The 18,949-nt window shown below is 33.4% G+C and overlaps 3 protein-coding genes across 5 annotated transcripts in view; 2 read left to right on the top strand and 1 right to left on the bottom strand.

The window, feature by feature from the left end:
• Positions 1-10,020, top strand: part of Trim9 (E3 ubiquitin-protein ligase Trim9) — a 264,736-nt gene extending 254,716 nt beyond the window's left edge. For both annotated transcript variants that reach the window (XM_076418517.1, XM_076418516.1), the window contains 3 exons: positions 1,685-1,823; positions 5,058-5,282; positions 8,148-10,020. In XM_076418517.1, the coding sequence (XP_076274632.1) occupies positions 1,685-1,823; positions 5,058-5,282; positions 8,148-8,440 (657 nt within the window). In that variant the 3' untranslated portion in view covers positions 8,441-10,020. The remainder of the gene's footprint in view (positions 1-1,684; positions 1,824-5,057; positions 5,283-8,147) is intronic.
• Sas10 (UTP3 small subunit processome component Sas10) lies at positions 9,982-11,890 on the bottom strand. Its single transcript, XM_076418527.1, has 8 exons — positions 11,749-11,890; positions 11,287-11,689; positions 11,095-11,233; positions 10,923-11,040; positions 10,690-10,867; positions 10,410-10,635; positions 10,199-10,335; positions 9,982-10,143 (listed from the first exon to the last, which is right to left on the bottom strand). Exons 1-8 carry the CDS (start codon positions 11,763-11,765, stop codon positions 10,051-10,053), a joined length of 1,311 nt encoding a protein of 436 aa, XP_076274642.1. The 5' UTR covers positions 11,766-11,890; the 3' UTR covers positions 9,982-10,050.
• A 120-nt stretch (positions 11,891-12,010) lies between these two features.
• On the top strand, positions 12,011-18,344 carry LOC143205289 (uncharacterized). 2 transcript variants are annotated; one of them, XM_076418515.1, is made up of 11 exons: positions 12,011-12,314; positions 12,366-12,460; positions 12,527-12,822; positions 12,875-13,154; positions 13,219-13,370; positions 13,423-13,963; positions 16,061-16,324; positions 16,383-16,437; positions 16,582-16,648; positions 16,712-16,817; positions 17,924-18,344. In XM_076418515.1, exons 1-11 carry the CDS (start codon positions 12,216-12,218, stop codon positions 18,234-18,236), a joined length of 2,268 nt encoding a protein of 755 aa, XP_076274630.1. In that variant the 5' UTR covers positions 12,011-12,215; the 3' UTR covers positions 18,237-18,344. The 2 variants fall into 2 exon arrangements, with proteins under 2 accessions (XP_076274630.1, XP_076274628.1); XM_076418513.1 differs by having other exon boundaries at positions 13,210-13,370.
• The last annotated feature ends 605 nt before the right edge of the window (positions 18,345-18,949 follow it).

Here is an 18,949-nt window from a genome sequence, read left to right as displayed (position 1 = left end):
AATAGGTTTAAGTGTTGAAAATGGTCCTTCAAGCGCGACTCTAAATTTTCTTTCGAAAAGATATGATTCCAACAGTCTACAGTAATTCCGCGGTAGCAACTTTCTCATTTTATAGATTAATCCCAAATGCTACACCCGGTCATAAGCTTGTGAGACATCCAAGAATACTGCAGGGCAGTATTTATTTTCTTCGAATGCCTTTTCAACTGCTGTTACTCTGTACACTTGATCAATTGTCGAATGATGATTCCGAAATCCAAACTGGAAATCTGGTATCTCTATAAATGGTTTAATGCGTTTTAACAGCAGTTTCTCAAATAATTTTGATATCGCAGGTAGCAGTGAAATAGGCCTGTAAGATCCAACTTGTTCAAGTAAGACAGGAGATACTGTCTTGTTGATATTCAATGGCTCTATAAAGTTAACCATAACATAGTGCCAAACGAAAATTGCATTTAGTATATTTTCTTTTAACATACATGTTTAGGGATATATAATTTTATCTTTCACTAACACAACCTAAAGAAACCATCTTGGTTAAGTAGCTTTGGCAAAATAGATATTTTAAATGAATTAAGCGCTTAAAATCATTAATTCTTTAATTGATGGCACTTTAATACGCATATTTCAAGGATCAATACAACTTAGCACCACTCATATATTGAATGGCGAAATTGCTAGAAATCTTCATGTGGTGTGGTCATATTTACCTTCAATGTAATTTTGAAATTGTTCTATTTCCAAAACAAAGTTCCTCGATTAATTGCCAAAAGAACTAAATGATGATTTCGAAATCAAATAGATTTACGAAGTTACCCGAGGTTCCAAGAGATGAAACAAAAAACATGGTTGCCGAATCACAGCTCGAAGTAATACAGCTACTGAATAATGGTTATTACGGAATATAACGGAATTCGATTATTCCGGTATTGTTAGAACTATTGAAGAGCTATGGCAAGTTTGCATAAATTAGGATTAAGAATAGTATTATCACGTAAAATATAATATTTTATAAATTAATATGTCCAATAATATATGTGAAGGAATATATAGCTGTGAAAGAACAACCGAACAAATAGAAATTATGAATTATCAGCTCTAAATTTCATTTTTTTCTGTTTCTTTCTACTTTCTACTTTCTACTGTTTCTACTACTATTGCTTTCAAGAATTTTGCATACGTCTGACAACTGAACGACTTTGGCAGGCTCATTCGTTTACGTGCTCGAACCGATCAGACAGCATTGTGTCTCTTTTTAACTGGAATAAAACGAGAAGGAAAATATTGTCTGATTTTGAAACGAATTCACAAATTGCGGCAGGCAATACATTAAATATTTTGATGACGTATGTACAAAAAAACTTTAAATAGACTATAGCAATTGTCCAACTCCAAAACAAAGGTGACCATCTACGCACAACAATACAATGCAAAAAACTAAAACCCCTAATTTGTTTTCCGCACTTGCTCCGAACCAATCAACGCCAAACTCTCGTAACGGACCCCCCCGTGTCCAAGTAAACTCCGCGAATACATCTAAATCGAGTTTTAATTAGTTGGAAGTTGGACGAGTTAAGTTGGGGAAGACAATCGATAAGGAATTAAATAAAATTCAGTTTTATATCCGCCGAATGGCGGGATTAAGTCGAAATCTCGCGTTTTAATTAGTTTCGTGTTATTTCAGGAAGTTTACTGCGGCATAGAGACGATATGCACGGTGGACGGGCTCCATTTTCACTGCATGTACAATGCCCGAGTGAAAGCGTTCAACAGTTCGGGAGAAGGGGATTACAGCGAACTGATAGGACTACAGACGGCTGAAGGTAATAACACATTGGATATTTTTCAGAATAATAGAATATAGGTATGTTCCGAAACAAACAAGATATATTCTGAGTAGGTATAAGTCACATACTACTAAGTCAGACGAGCAGGGCGAGCGATTAATAGTAAAAATGCTATTCCAGTAGGTCTGAGAATCGGCTACTATCTATTTTTCAAACCCCTATAAGGGGTGTCCACCGCAAACACTTTTTTCTGTGGCATTAAAAAATATACAACATACAACCTTAAATTTTCACTTTTCTATCACCAACCCCTGCTTTTTACTAGTCATTTTAATAATGTTATCATCTTTTATCCCACTCGATAACATCAATTATTATCACTTGGTAAGTTGTCCCCTTCATGTGTCTACCGATGTCACTTCTCAGCCAGTGAACAGCACGGAGTAGAGATGATAACGAAGATGGTCTCCTATTTCGCTCAAACAATAAACCTTCTCTCACTCCCTCTACAGTTTTTGGCTATTAAGAGTCTTTATGCGTCAAGCATTATTTTTTTCTACACTAGAAATTATTTACATGGCAAAAGAACGTTTGCCGGGTCAGCTAGTTATATATACATTATTATAACGGTCATAATTTCTAATATTTCATGTAATAAATAACACATATATTAGAACATGTATTAAAATTCTTACTTAAATAATTACAACAAAGCAAATGTGCACAATATGTTGAAACACAATAAGGGTAATACAATAAACACGTAAATATTAAGAGAGGTATATTTTAGTGTTGGGAACAATCGACTGAAATCGACTATCGACTGTTCAGTAATTGACTACTTTTTACTATCGACTATTTCAGTCGCTATTTTTGGTTGGACTGTTTTTACTAGTAACTGTTTTCAGTCGCTATTTTCGGTCCGACTGATTTTATTACTATTTACTATCGACTGTTTTAGTCGTTTACTTTTAGTAACTATTTTCGGTTCTACTAGTTCATTCGACTGATTTTTAACGTTCTGGCCTTCCGTCCTAGCCGCGACCTTGAAAGTAATGCGCCGAATTTATGCTTATATAGATTTATATGTAATATATGTGGTTTTATATTTTTTTTGTAGTTTGCTTGTGAATAACTATATATTGTAAATTAAAACAGCAGCATTTTGGAACGCTAGTTTTCGAGGGCAAAAAAATTAAATTGTAAATGATAAATAGTAATATACTATTGACTGGTATAATAGGTATAACTTTCACGATTTTTGTCCAAGCATCTTGTTTATCGAAACTTTTTTCCTAAAATCTTGAAAACTAAAATTAGGTTCCAAGGGTTTCAGAAATTGCATAGATCCAAAAGATTTGAAGAATTTTTTACAGTAGCAATTATTAAATTTCTTTTAAAAATATTAACGATAAAGAGGTGAATAAAGTATTTTAAATATTTGTAATAAATACATTTTCTGATAGGAAAACTCTACTTTCATATTTTGTTGGCTATTAAGAAGAGCACCACAGTTTTTATTTGTTAACGAATGGCCTATATTAACAGAATGTGTTCAACTTTTAAAGCCCATTGAAGTAATGACCACCGAGTTATCTGGTGAAAGATATCCCAACATGTCTTTAATTATATGGTTAGTAAGAGCACTGCAGCATTCCATCAAATTCAGGATTTTAACAAGTGAATGGGGAAAAAATGGCAAAATTGTCTATTAGATGTCATCAATAAAAGACTGGCAATACGATATGCGGGAAATCCACATTTTTAGATCCTAGATTTAAAAAAGCAGGATTTGGTATTGCAAATAATGCTGAGGCGATACAAAAAGTTATCACAAAAGAGGCATCTTCCATTCTAACTTCAAAAAATACAAATGTAGTTCCACAACTCGAAATTCAAGACAAAACTACTGACCAAGGATGTATTGACATCTGGATATATTTTGATAAAAAAAATGGCTAGAATGAAAGAAGTAATTACTCCAAGTACTGCAGCAACTTTACAGATTTAGCAGTATTTGAAAATTCCATTTATCGGGCGTTTAGAAAACCCAGTGGATTTTTAGCAAACCCATAAAATGAAACTACCTGAATTATATCAGTTACACGTAAAATATTCCTCTATACCCGCAACATCTGTCCCCTGGGAACGAGTTTTTTCAAAATCTAGGCAAATAATTAACGATCGAAAAAACCACCTTAAGGGAAAAAAGTGAAAACATGATAATATTCACACAAATATTTCTGTTCAAAATTAAATAAAACTTTTATTTAAAAAGGGTCTGGTAGTTCTTGTACGATCATTTTTAGGTTCATCATGGATTCGATTTTTCAATGATTAGGTGTACGTTTACATTTTATTTAGTAGTTATGGTTATTGAAAATCATTACTTCTTAGGTTTTATTTAACTTATACTATTTATATTTATTATGCTATGTTATTTAAAAATAGCAATTAATATATTAAAACACGATAAAACATTTGTGGTTTTATTATTACATTCATTTTTACACATCCACAGAACATTCAGTATAAAAGTAATTCTACTTCCTTTCAAATTATATTATTTATTACATGATAATAGAAATTAGTAATTTTTTTCTTTTCTTTTTTAAAGTTATCACATGAATGAATATATATACATCTCTCTCTCGCTTATACTACCATTGGAGAATATAAGGACATTTAAAATTAACTGCTCCAAGCTTTTATCTCCGTCCTTTCCTACCTCACATTTTATACAGACAAGAATTCCTACATCTTCGTCTGACATCACGAATGGAATAAAACAGTTGAACCGTGCATTTGAGTGAAAATAGTAATTACTATTTTCAGTCGATAGTTCCCAACGTTAGTATATTTATTAGAAGACAGATGTGAATCGTACGAGGTGGTCACAAAACATAGAAAGTACAGAAGGGAGATTCCCATGCATTAGTCGTGCAAAAGTTTAGCTTTTTTTTTGTCAATATCAGTACCAGAAAATTTAAAATATAATAATATTAATAGTAATAACAAAATGATAGAATTTTTTTAATAGGTTTTTTAATTATATTTCGTTCAAATAAACGTCCATTGATATTGCTTGGCATTTAAAAATAGCAATGAAAACTTGAAAAATGTACTGTTCTTCGTGTGTTCAACTGCGATGAAAAATGAAGATCTAGGTAATGGAATAAGCGTGACAAATCAGTGAAAGTCAAAATCAAACAATTAAAAGTGTTTATCCTTGATCCAATAAATTATTCTAAATCTCGATTATATTTCCAGTTGCCTGGTTCACATTCGACCCGATTCTGTCCGGACCCGGTCTGCAGTATTCCGACGACAACAGCACCGTCACCGGAGAAGGCTGGGAGCACAGGATCGCATTAGGCAGCGTCGGGTTCAGTAGAGGTGTCCATTATTGGGAATTCACCATTGATAAATACGACGCCGACACAGATCCGGCTTTCGGGATCGCTAGGATCGACGTGACCAGAGACAAGATGCTAGGTACGTCCGTTCGATAAAACCGTGAACTCGCGTCATCTGAATTGACGACGTCAAAACGTCGCAATGTTGCCGCATCAAGTCTGAGCTTTAGTTCAGTTTGACTTTGATATAGAACAAAATTCTAACCGAAATAAAATAATGAAACAAAAAAAAACTGTTAAAAATATCATTTATTAGTTAAAAATAACATTATAGTACATCTAATGCATATATTATCAGAAAACTTATACAGTTGTAGTAGTGTATAGGTTAGAGTTGTGTTCTTTTATATTCTAGACGAGTTTTGTATATAGTGCCCCTGGAGGCGTAATCCAACTAATTAAAAATTGTATAGTAATATATTTTACTTTCATTAAAAAGAACATATTTACATTTTACGTGTGTAAGTCATTTTGTAAAGTCATTTTGATATCAGTGTATTTCTCCATAGTTTGTTCTGTTACTACCTCTATATGTATTTCTTGATAAAACTAGATTTAATCGCACTGCACTCAAACTGCAAAACAGCTAGTATTCTTTGGCTCATGTATATTCTGAACGTCATAGAAAGAAAAAACCTAATACCAACACACTAGTTTGGGTTTATTAACAAGCATTCAACAATTGACGAGGTCCACAGAATAACAGACGTTATTGAAGAAACCTACGAAAGTAAAAAAGTATGCTCAGATGTAGCACAAGCCTTCGATAAGGTTTGGTATGAAGGCCTTGTTCATAAACTACAGAAAATGTTACCAAAACAACACACCGAACTATTAAAATCGGACATTACAACCAGAATGTTCAGAGTCAAACAAGAAGAAGCTTACTCTACAACAAAAGAAGCTAAAGCAGGTGTACTAGAAGGAAGTGTACTGGGACCAATGCTTTATCTACTCTATACTTGTGATATACCACAAATGGAGAATATTATGATGGCTACATTTGCTGATAATACTGTAATTATAGCTGTCGGAGACAATAGTGAAGAAGCCTCACGAATTTACAATATAAAGTAACAATATAAATAATTGGACACAAGCTTGGAAAATAATTAATTAATAAATTAATGAAAGTAAATCTGTACATGTGTAGTTCACCTATAAACAGACCGTACAAGCACCAATAACATTAAATAAGACTATCATTCCATATAACAACAACGGTAAATATCTCTGAATGGATCTTGATGCAAAACTTCGCTGGAAGGAACATATAAAGCAGAAAAGAAAAAAACTGGCATTAAAATATACGAAAATGTACTGGCTAATTGGAAGAAAATCACAGTTATCAGTACATAATTAATTACTATTAAATAAGTAAATACTGAAACCTATATGGACATACGGAGTTCAATTATGGGGATGTTCTGCAAAGAGTAACATAAATAAAATACAAATTTTTGAGAACAAAGTGCTGAGAGGTATTGTGGGCACACCCAAATACTATAGGACTGATTACCTACATCGAGACCCAATACCCACAGTCAGTCAAGAAATCAAGAAAATTGCAAGGGGGCGTGAAGAAGGACTCCATTCTCATGAGAATATTGAACTATTGCAGCCTCAAATGAATCAAAGCATCTGATCGTGTGTGGTGTTGTGTAGTGAGGTGCATATAATAAAAAATACAGTGACATGTATAAACATTATTTCACCAGAGACTGAGGAGGGCCGATGAGTCCTCCTAGTTATATACCTAGATTTAAGTTATCATAAATACAAATTGTAGGTTAGACAGAAACGACTACTTACAATGTAATAATTAAATAATAATTTTAAAAATGTATATTTTGAACAATTACAGCCATATCTATGTACATAAATCGTTCACACTCTACAGTATGATGTCCCACAGCTTAGTTATTTCCACTCTCATTACCCTGTCTTGAAAATTGTTAAAATTGAACCATAATCTCACATTCAGAAAGTTTCAATCAAGTGTTTAACTAAGCTGTATATTTCCATACTATCTAACACTTCTTAACGATTCCATCATTTGTCAATTTCTTTTTCAATGCAATGAATTACTGTATTCTGAATTAATATATACTGCATTCTGAAATATCCATGTCTCATCTAAATATACAAATGAAAATAATAAGTCTTCCCTGATTGTATAATAAGTATATATAAAAATGTATTCTTTTAAAACCGATGGCTGGAAATTCCATTAGACCTCTTTGTGGGTTATCTTTACACCAATTAAATCCTATATTACTCAACAGTGTACGAAAGGATGTTCTACATTCCTCAAAAAATCACATATCTCTAAACATTTTAAGAATATTTGTCAGTCTAACAGTCCTCAGAAATAATTGTATTAAATTATGTTTATATTGAAGAAACTAATCATTGATACAGCTAACATCAAGCTGATCTTGATTTGTCACTCGTTTCGTATGAGGACGGTTTCCTTTCGGTTCGGAATCCAAGATTAAAGTTTTCATTTTTTGAGATATTTCAGTGACCGTGTCCATACTAATATTCAGTGCAGGTCTAACGAATTTTACTGGCAAGAGTGGGCCTCCATTATCTCGTTCCTGTTCGAAGTAACTGATTACGAGACGCAAACTGTTCTGTCTGGCTTCCGAATTTTCAGTCATAGTTAATAATAAGCATCGATTTGTCAAAACTAGCAAAGTGTTAAAACAACGTTTGCCCGTTTATAACCTGTAGTTATTATAATTAATATTTTAAAGAATTTTGCATACGTTTGACAACTGTATGACTTTTTCAGGTTGGTTCGGTTACATGTTCGAACTTATCAAACAGCTTTGTGTATCTTTTTAACTAGAATAAATAATAAATAGAATAAATCATGATGACGTGAGTTCACTGTTATTTTGAATAAACTACAGCGTTTTAACACGAACTCTCGTTTCAGGAAAAGACGATAAGGGGTGGGCGATGTACATCGACCGGCAGAGATCCTGGTTTCAGCACGCGGGTGCTCACGAGCAGAGAGTTGAAGGCGGCATCCACGTCGGTTCCACCATAGGGGTCCTGTTGGATTTGAACCAGCACACGCTGCAATTCTACGTTAACGAAGAGCCACAAGGAGCCATAGCTTTTAGGGATCTGTACGGTGTATTTTATCCGGCCGTTAGCATCAATCGAGGAGTAAGCGTCACCGTTCATTCGGCACTAGATCCACCATCCGATTCTGATGAAACCTAATTTAGTTCCGAATTTTAACTAGAGGTCCTTACGCTAATTTTTGAAATATATTAAGACCAACATTTTTGCCCCGATGACTAAATGTTTGAAAAATTCCATTATATATACAGTATATGAACTAAAATCCTCATAATAAAGACGCTCATAAGAGTCACAGCAATTATTATATAAAGACAATAATAAATGATTAAAATCACAACCGTAAAACCAAATAAATAAAAATTGTCTAAAAATCACACTAATAAATAAAAGTGAATGACAACAAATTGCATTCAAACCGAGTTCACACGAAGAAAACTTAGTTTATATACTGCATCAATAGTGGATCGTACATTTTGACATTGTAATTTCGATGTGATATTCGTTAATATATAAAAATGGAACATGTTCAATGTTTAATGTATATCATTCGCACATACTGACACCCACATCTCTTACCACAAAAATATCTACGATACAACTAGTTGATGTATTCCCAATGATTCCATATAAATTCGGTAGCGTATAAGATCTAAGCAGGCGTTGTTTGTTTTTAATAATATAATCAGACACTGCTCATGAATACCTTTTATCTATGTTACTTTTTTATATACAATTCAAATATATACATGAACATTATTTTTTTTATTAAAATAATTTCAGATCACAGCTTTTAGATAAGTCAGATATTCGGTTTAGCCTATTTTCATCGTAGTTTATAGATTTTTACATATCAATTAAATTAGATTATTTCAAATAAAGTGCGTAACAGGGCTATTGCGAATAGTTCCCTTATCTGGATTAAATCAGAATATTTGAAATAATTCTCTTTTATTAGTGGTCTATAAAATATTTGTTTCTTCCAATATATAAAGAAAATTATTAAAGGGTAATTATAAATCCTAATGAAGACTGACTAAACTTTAATTGGCCTTGTTTGATAATTTTGCAGTTTAAAATTGCGGCAATGTGTAGATTTTAGAGAAATATTTATGTTGAGGGTGCGTTTTAATGAAGTACCCAAAGAACACAATAAATAAATCATATGTAAAGTCATTGAATTAAAAGTAAAATTATTTCTAGTCTAAATTTAGTTTCTAAAATAAAGATGTATATTTACGAGAATTTGCTCTGTTTCTGGCTAGATGAGATATAGTTGAACAGTAAAGTACACATAAAAGCACATGAGAAACCACTAATATCACTAATATGCTGTATATTACACGCATAAATAACACTTTACATTGACAAGTGATTCAGTTGTATATTATTCATTTACTGTCAGAATTTTTTTCTGCTTAAAATAATAATAAATTAAGGGATTACAGTCTACGACATTACCGTCGCATATTTGTACAAAATATGAAATGGATATTCATTTGTTTTGTATGTCAATTTCCATTCTTTCCAATAATGTCAGAAGTATTGAAGATAAGTTATAAAAATATATATTAAGGTATTGTTCATTACTTTGTTAGTTATATTTATATTATTTAGTTAGTTATATATTTATATTATTTATAGGGGATGATGTATTAATAAATTAAGAATTGTAACAGTAATTTCACCTTTGTATATAAACATTTATTTATAGCATACAATATACAAGTGTTTTATTTTTATTTAAGCTCTCAACTCTTAATCTTGATACTCTTAGAAACTGATGCTTTAATACCAGATATTTCACCACCATACCTGGTAAGTTCCTTCCTTGGCTCACGAACCTAAAATTTTTATGTGTAAAAAAAAATTTATGTATTTTATTTGAAGTCAACTTACCGCTCCCTTTCTTCTAATAAGAGCTTTCCTAAATTTAAGTTTGTGTTTAACACGTGGATTTCTATATTCTTTCTTTCTGTTTGGTGTAAGACCTTTGTTTTTAGCAATTTGATATGTTATTCCTCTCTTACCAACTTCTAAGATTAAAAGAAAGAAAAAAATTGTCATCAATAAAAGTAAAATAAAATAAATTAAAGATTAATTAACATACCTTCTGTTTCATTTTCTTGTTCTACATTGACCTTCATTACTTCATCTACATCTGATGCATTCGAATCACTAATCTGATCTACAAATCTGACTTTTTTGTCTGACTGTATAGCTGGACTTGCTTCATCTTCCTGAATTGAAAGCACCTTTTCTTTCTTCTTTTTATTTTCCTTAAGAGTTTTTTCTTTGGAAAGTATTTTCAATAGTTTCTTGACTTCCTTAGGTTTCTGAAAATATATGTTAATGTTAAAATACAAAACTATGACTAAACAAAAAGTTACCTTTTGATTTTGATTTTCTTCCAAGATTAAAACTAATTGAGGTTTGATAACTTCATCAAAAACTGGTTCCATTTTAGAGAGTAGCTGTCTGTATTGATATAAAGTTTTAATTACTGGGTGGTTCTTGAGCTCCTTACTGCTTTTCAAAAGAAGATACATGTATATGTTTGTAACATAGCTAAAAATAAAAAAAGGGATTAGTTATAGAACATCTCAAAATTATAACAAATTACTTTAAAATTAAGTTATAGTATGTCTCGATAAATTTAACTGGTTCAGACATTTCTGCATTTTCACTTTTAAATTTCTCCATGGCTGGTTTGAGATATTTTTGGGCAATTTCCATTTTAACTGAAAATAATAATATAGTCGAAATGTATTTGACATTTTAATGAAAATACTTACTTTTAAAATCCTCAATCAGTCCAAAAAACTCAGGTGACTCCTTTTGGATTATGGCTATTTTTTGTTTATTTGTTAAAGATGTATAATCTGTTTTTACAACTTCTTCAGATTCTGTCTTTGCTTCCTTCTTATCTTTACTCTAAAAAATTATATTCTCTTTTTCTAAACTTACAATATTTTCATAGAATATACCTTAAAAATCACATCTAAACTAAAATCATTGTCATCTAATTGTTGCACTAGTTGACTCTGAATATGTTTGGCTTCTTCTTCCTCTATTTCAGCAGCTTGAGCATCTTTTCCATCAAAACCTCCATAATCAGGATCTACATAGTCCGTTCCATAATATTTCCTCTTTTCTCTGCCCCATGCTCTGGCATCTGGTATACCATCACCATCATTATCCTCAACATCACTCGAAGCGATTTCACTTTTATCAGATTCATCATCAGAATCTCCTGATCTAACCCCAAAGACCTCCAGCTCATCTTCAGAATCACGTTGTTGGCTGTATTTGTATTTTTTCAACAACCGTTTCTCGTTAGCATCGTATTCCTCATCTGAACTGGTAATATCGGAATCATCATTTACAAATCTGTAAAGACATTAGTATGATGAAAATAACAAGACAAAAGTGAAATTAGAAATAAATACCTTATATCTGATGCCATATTTTAGAGCAATTAAAATTCTTAAATATTAACCTTGTTAAAAAAAATACATTAAAAATTTAATAAATAACTAAATTTCAGAAACACCGCACATGTTCAAATAATAGGTTATGCTGTTGACATTTGTAAATATGGAAAGTAAATATAAATTTATGGGTTTAAGGATGTTTTATATATGATTTTTCTTATTTTTTTATATGAAAAAATATATATTTTTTATTAAAAGTCCAACATTTAATCAAAATAAATTGTTTTAAGGTAGTTAAGACTATATATATAATTTACGATTAAAAGATTTAAATAAGGTTTAGAAATTAATAAATATATTTGACAAACATATTTCAATGTCAATTTAATCCCCGACAAAAGTTTGTGGCATAACTTGAAGACAATTTTCTTATTCTATCTTTTAATACTTTGTTTAGGTTTATAATTAATGTTGTTGCTAAGATGTGGCACGAAGCGAGACGACAGGAGCGAAAAATTCGCGGAATGTTGGTAGATTATAGGAAAAGAGCAGAAAGACGTAGAGATTTCTATGAAAAAATCGTAAGTTTTTTTCAACTAATAATTTTTCGTATAACCACAGTATCTTATTAGAAAGCTGACCCTACTCAATTCCTTCAAATTCATGGAAGACAATGCAAAATCCATTTAGATCAAGCCATAGCGGCAGCTGCAGACAGTGCTGTCATGTGAGTGCATGTTTTTTTCTTTAAATAACACTATCTATTTAAAAATACTATTGCTGAAACCAACAGGATGCCTTGGCAGGGCCATCAAGATAACCTGATAGATAGATTTGATGTAAGGGCGCATTTAGATATAATTCCTCCAGTTAAGAAAGAAGATCCTCCTGATCTAAATCAAGAAGATAGATTATTAAATTATGAGAGATATCGTATAATAGCACAGAATGCTTACTTGGGTATATCAGAAGAAAAATTCCTTAGACAACTGTATTTAGAAGAACAGTTTGGTTATACTGATACCAAAGGGAAAAAAGAGAGTAAAGGGACTGGAGTTGCTATAGGTTTTAATTATGAAGAAGGCACAGGTAGTAGTATTCATTCTATAAGCTAAATTATTTTATAAAATTACCATTGCAGCAATTCCTGGACCTACAATACAGGATTCTCCTGAAGATAATTCTGATGATGATAATTCTGATAGTGACTTAGATGTAGATTTAGCAATAAATGTCTCCAAGATTGACTCAGCACAAGCACATGAGATGAATAAGCATGGACAACATTTTGGAATGTCTGGGAATGATTTTTATTCATTTCTGACCAATGATTTGGAAGAAGCAGAGAGCTACAAATTAGCCAAGGAAGAAGAACATGAGAAAGCTTTGTTTTCAGGCAGAAAATCAAGAAGAGAAAGAAGGTTGAACTTATTCATTGAAAGTATGGCTTTTTCTTAGGTTTTTATTTTATGTTAGGGCTCACAGAGAAAAGAGGCTTGCTAATAGGAAAATCAGCCCTCCCAGCTATGCTGCCAAGGAATCTCCAACTAATCCTTCACTTAGAGATGACAGTAAGTCTCCATCTAGGTCCCCATCCCCTGATGCTGGAAAAATAACATATATCACATCATTTGGAGGTAAGGATATGTGGTTATTATATTTATATAGATAAAGCTTAATGTCTAATAGATGATGAGGAACCACCAACCAAACCAACATATGCAGAGAAAGTTAAATATGGAAAATCCAAAGCAAAAAGCATCAGTTCGGAAAGATTCATTTTCATGGACAAAAAGAACAAATTTAAGTACGGAAATAATTCTGACCAGAGTTACGACAGGAAACACACACAGTCGACTAGCAGGGAATCAAACTCAAGTCGTAATCAAAGATCAGACAGTAACCCCAGAACCCTGCGACACACCGGCAGGTCTAACTCCTACAGAGCCAGGAACGCGTCACGGTCCAGAAGTTATTCGCGCGATCGAAGTCGATCGCGCGCCTCGAGACTGAAGAAGCGCGTCTCTAAATCGAGAAGCAGGTCTAAGGACACTAGAAGAAGTCGATCTAAGGACAACAGACGGAGCAGATCTAAGGAAAACAGAAGGACCAGAAGCAGATCGCGTCACAGAAGTCCATCTAGAAGTTCGAGAAGTCGATCGAAATCGAGGAGGCGGTCGAAAAGCAGGAGTATATCCAGGTCGAGACGAACCAGGAGTAGATCGAGAAGGTAAATTAAATTGATGATTAATTAATGAAGGATCATTAAAGAGCGCTAATGCCTAACGTTTTGATTCAAGTCGGCCTACTGTGTACCGCAAACTAATAGTAAGGCTTCCTAAACTTTTAATAAATAATTACCATTCAACGACACTGATAGAATAAAAACTTGGGAAAGATAATACTTTCTTTACTAAGACTAGTTTATGTGGGGAATTACTTAATTATTATTTGTTGAAGTTTTCAAAGGTAGATTATTTTAAAAGGTTTTTTTGGCCGTGTCAAACAACCAGGCAGTATATTGGCCATATATCAAGCATGAAAATTAATAAATAATGGCAAACATTGATTGTATTTTTATAGGGGCATCCCTATTTTCAACCCTAGTAATTAGGATGTCGTTTTCTTCATGTTTATGATTTAATTACTAGTATCAAAACACAATATATCTCAAAATTATCCTTTATCTTATTATTTTGGTTCTTCGCTATTATTTGAGAGCCAATGTAAAATCGTAACTTGTTTGTCAACAGAAAACCGTAGAATCGATTTAATTAATATATCGTATCATAGTTCGTTTAGTCTTGTATAATTGTTGTGTTTAGTATAATCGTTTAGATACCTAACATGAGCTGGTGCTAGACCCTTAGAAAGTAACCCTTAATATCTGGATTCGCTGGTAAATGTGCCTGTTGATTTTCCCTGTAATAATGTAATACATTAAAAATTGCGACAACCACAGACTTCCCATTCTGAAAACCTTCAGCTCGTCATCAAGCCGATATAACCTAACTAGAATATCTTGAAAATAATTTAGTTTCCAGGCAAGAAGTGTTATTCATATTGGTTCATACGTGGTCGTTATTCCGTCCAGACAGCTTATAGTCGTTTAAAAATTGTTTTTGAGCACTGGTTATACTTTCGCCTGCTAGTTTGCCTTTAAATATCCTTGATATAGCGTTGTTTCTACTCAAATTTCCATAGTACCCGTCTACGGAAAGGTGTTCCAAATTTTGGTGACTTCTTCCAGTAAACTACTGGAATAGTTTACGGCTAAGATACTGAGATACTGCAATCCGTCTTTAGTGGCCGTTCGCCCCGAATTGCAAGCTTTTGTCCAAATTCCGTTAGACTATGTTGATTTACAGCAACTTAAGTCCACCTTACACCTTGATTTGTGAAACATGTACCAGGAATCCACGGTCTAGGGGTGTTTTTCAAAGCTTGAATCTTTCTTACTTGGAATAGTTTATGGCTAAGGGTCCTTCAGCACCTTCAATCCACCTTTTGTGACCTTACAGCTTCATCTGCGATACTTTTGCCCGAACTCCACTTAACTACACCAAGAAACGCTTAGAATAATTGGAATAGTTTATGACTAGGGGTCGTTGAGCATCTTCAATCTATCTTTTGTGACCTTATAGCTTCAGTTGCGGTACTTTTGCCCGAACTTCCCTTAACTACACCAAGAAATGCTTCGAATAACTGCGAAACAATTACCCATTCAACGTCAACTTGTCTTCTTTTGATAATAAATTTGATTTCGGTTCCTGCCGACTGCGCCAATTATAATATGTGAAAGGGTTTAGATAACGAAAACTATTAATTTTCTTAAAATATTATTTTGTTATGAGAAGAGGCGACTTGTTGAACGACCAATGAGACACTGAGTACCTGCACAAACATTCAATCGGTGTAGTTCATCGTCAATATGATCATAAAATACATTCTTAATTTCATAATAATATTATTTGAAGTAATAAATTAAGCCATGACATTCAGTCATTTAATCTAATATTTCAATCATTCAAATTCAGAAGCCCGCAAATGTTTTAAATGTGCACAGATCATCATTACAGATTTTGCACAAAGCTCTAAAGATGCAACACTACAAAATTCAATTTGTATAACGATTAAAGCTCAATGGCGTCATTCTTACACTTGATTTAGTAAAATTGGCGATTTTCTATGCTTATTAATATCTTATTTTCGTCTTAATGGACAAGTATACTGAAGATCAGTAGATTCTGAATGACATTAGGCATTAGCGCATTTCAATGTTTATCAAAATTAACGGGTACCTGTGACGGTAATGTAAAATTTCCAGGTCTGAGTCTTATCGTCGCAGGACCGTATCATCGTCCTCTTTATCGAGCACATCCAGCTCGTGTAAATCGAACGCTAGAGCGCAATCGCCCACCTCGAGTTCGTCGAGTAGTAAACGAAGTAAAAGTAAAACGCCAATACCTCCCTTACCACCGAAAATTGTTCCAAGATATTACGGTCGGAAACGGAGCGACCAGAGCTCGTCCAAGTCGAGCAGCTCGGAGGGGGAGGATAGTCCGGATGTGGGGACGAAACCGGTTTATCCGTGAGTTACGATCGAAACCGACGCGTTCCGGCGATATAATCATCTTTGATTGTTGCAGGGGTACGAGTGATTCTAAGTTTGGACCTGGTAATAATTCAGGCATAGTGTCCAAAGTCAGTAAGAACCACAGAGACATTTACAACTTATTAAAACTTCCTTTTTGCATTAATTCATAATTTCAATTGCGTTGACACATCATTGTATATTATCTTAATGCGCGGTAGTATCGTAAGCCTAGTTTTATTTTCTATTTTTAGAAGTCTACTACCATGACAATTATTGAACGTCTTAAGAGGAGACGTCAGGCAGCGATCAATAAACAATGTCAGTAATGCGATATATCAATATAGGTATATTGAAGGAAATGTTTTTTTTTTGCTGTTCCAGTTATAAAAGATAAAATTGCCGAAGTGCAGAAACTGGAAAGAGAGAAACAGGAACAACAGACTAGGGAAGATGAGCTACGCGAAATGGCCATAAAGTTAAGACGAAGGTATGTTTAAATATATCAAAAGAATCTTCCATGGAATATTACAGTCACAAAAAAAGGACCGGCTTTGGAATGAGGGGTAAATAAATGGAACATTTCTATAAATCTTTATTTTTGCAATTATCTTTTTTTTAAATCTCTAGTCTGATAATATTTAACATATTGCAACCGCATTTTTTTTAAATGCTCCACACTACACAGGATCAGATGGTTTGATTCTTTTGAATCTTGGATCTTGTTCTGGTGTTATGCAAAAGTTGCAATATTTCGTTCTTAAAATGGGGTGTCTCCACATGTATCCCTACGATTATCTAGATTTCCTGAATGACAGTCGGTATCTGATGTAAGCAATACCTGGGTGTACTTACTGTGCTTGTTCGCGGAACATCCCTATAATTGAATTCGATGGTAATTGCTTGCATAATAGTAACTTAATATGTACTAGTTATTGTGATTTTCTTATTGTCGTTATTGAAATTTTCTTGTACTTCAACTCCTGTTCTTTTCTTTCCTTTTTAACATGTTCCTTCCAGTGAAATTTTGCATTGAAAGTCATTCCGAGTCACTCTGTTATGTTAGTGCTGGGTTGTTTAATAAACACCATCATCTTTGGTTTGTTGTTTAGCTTCTCAAAAAGCGTGTGATTTTTTTAAAATTTGTCATGACTAATTGGATCCTCAGTTTTTTGTCTAATCTGATGTTTCCAAATTGACTCGAGATTTCTCGGTATCGCTGATTTTGCTTCTTGAAGAATTGGGTACCTCGCAAGTAATATAAATAAGTTTCTGTGTTTTCACCACAATGCAACATTGACATAAATAAAATCTCGAGCTGTTAAGCTGTATTTTCCAGCTCCAGTGGATCTTGTCAATTAGCCATTGTAAGGTTTAAGATAATAGATAAGTAAGCTCTAGATATGTATTTTGTTTATAACAATTTTAGACCACTACTAATTTTTGTCATTTGGCCTTTAATATCTCAAGATACACTCTTTGTTCTGCCATCTTTTAGTATGCTAAAACAAAGATTTATTCAAATATCCAGTATATTACGTCTCGTTCCGCATAATGTGACTAACTGGGACTAACATACATCAAAATAAAAAACAGGCAACGGGAAAAGCGACATGCGTACGACAGATCCTCCAGTTCCGACTCGGACAAAAGCAGCGCCTCTCAAGTAAGGCGCAGCAGATCGCCGCACAGCAGAGACAGGGATTCCGTGCGAAGCGACCGCGACAAGAGGACGAGGGAGAGGAGGAGCCGCAGCCGAAGTCGCGAGAGGGGCAGGAGGACGCGGTCGAGGGACCGGAGATCGAGGTCCCGGTCCAGATCCAAAAGGCGCGACAGGGACCGGGACAGGGAATCGAAGCGGGATAAAGAGGGGGGTCACAAGGATTTTAAGAAGTTGGTCGATTATTAGCGACGCGTTATTTACGGGATACCCAGATCAATTTGTGGTTTACAATTTATGGGGGGGCGCATTGACTTGTGATTGACTGTATAAGCAATTAAAATAACATTTGTAGAATATGGGTTTTTCATTTTACCTTTTCATGTAACCAGCGTATGTTTGTGTTCCTAAAACTCAAAATGTGGTGCATTAATTGACTTAAAGTTCTTATACAACGTTGTATTTCAACCCTTTCAGTTCCACTTGTAGTAAAACAAATATCTTATCCTATCCATATATGTCCCCTAACAAGGGACAACCGCTTTTATGGTATTCAACGAATTTTACTTCTTAAATGTCGTAGACAAATCCGACCTCCCAAATGTGAATAAATACTTTTAGCATGCATTTTGTTTTGTATTCGTTTTTCCCGTCATGGTGCCCTCTAATAAGGACTCATGGAAGGACATTACAAGAAATTTGGAAAATATACGTTTACTTTTAATAGCCCTAGAAGTAAGGCATATAAAGTAAGAACATTGGATAAAATAATTTTTTCTCGAGAAAATGACAGTGTCCCCCCAGTGGCAAATACGCTGGAAGAATTAAAAAAGAGTGTTTTTATGTATTTCTTTTATTGCAAAATACCAATGAAAACATGTCATGATAACTGTTATATAGCACTGAATATTTACTATTTCAATTTATTCTCAGATTTTCTATGGTCTACATCCATGAAAAGT

Source organism: Rhynchophorus ferrugineus, unplaced genomic scaffold, assembly GCF_030347505.1.
Source record: "Rhynchophorus ferrugineus isolate W39M unplaced genomic scaffold, kcgeb_rfMv2 rfM11, whole genome shotgun sequence".
Lineage (NCBI taxonomy): Eukaryota > Metazoa > Arthropoda > Insecta > Coleoptera > Curculionidae > Rhynchophorus > Rhynchophorus ferrugineus.
Note: the sequence above shows the minus strand (reverse complement) of the source record. Positions and strands in the feature narration are given on the sequence as shown.

Excerpts from the sequence above, each read along its gene's own strand:
- Sas10 (XM_076418527.1), bottom strand. Across the intron at positions 11,041-11,094 it reads ACTGATTGAGGATTTTAAAA|TTAAAATGGAAATTGCCCAA; the intron begins GTAAGTATTTTC and ends TATTATTTTCAG. Across the intron at positions 10,144-10,198 it reads TTATTAGAAGAAAGGGAGCG|GTTCGTGAGCCAAGGAAGGA; the intron begins GTAAGTTGACTT and ends TAAAAATTTTAG.
- LOC143205289 (XM_076418513.1), top strand. The coding sequence starts at position 12,216 with ATGTGGCACGAAGCGAGACGACAGGAGCGAAAAATTCGCGGAATGTTG. Across the intron at positions 12,461-12,526 it reads GCTGCAGACAGTGCTGTCAT|GATGCCTTGGCAGGGCCATC; the intron begins GTGAGTGCATGT and ends TGAAACCAACAG. Across the intron at positions 13,155-13,209 it reads AAATCAAGAAGAGAAAGAAG|GGCTCACAGAGAAAAGAGGC; the intron begins GTTGAACTTATT and ends ATTTTATGTTAG.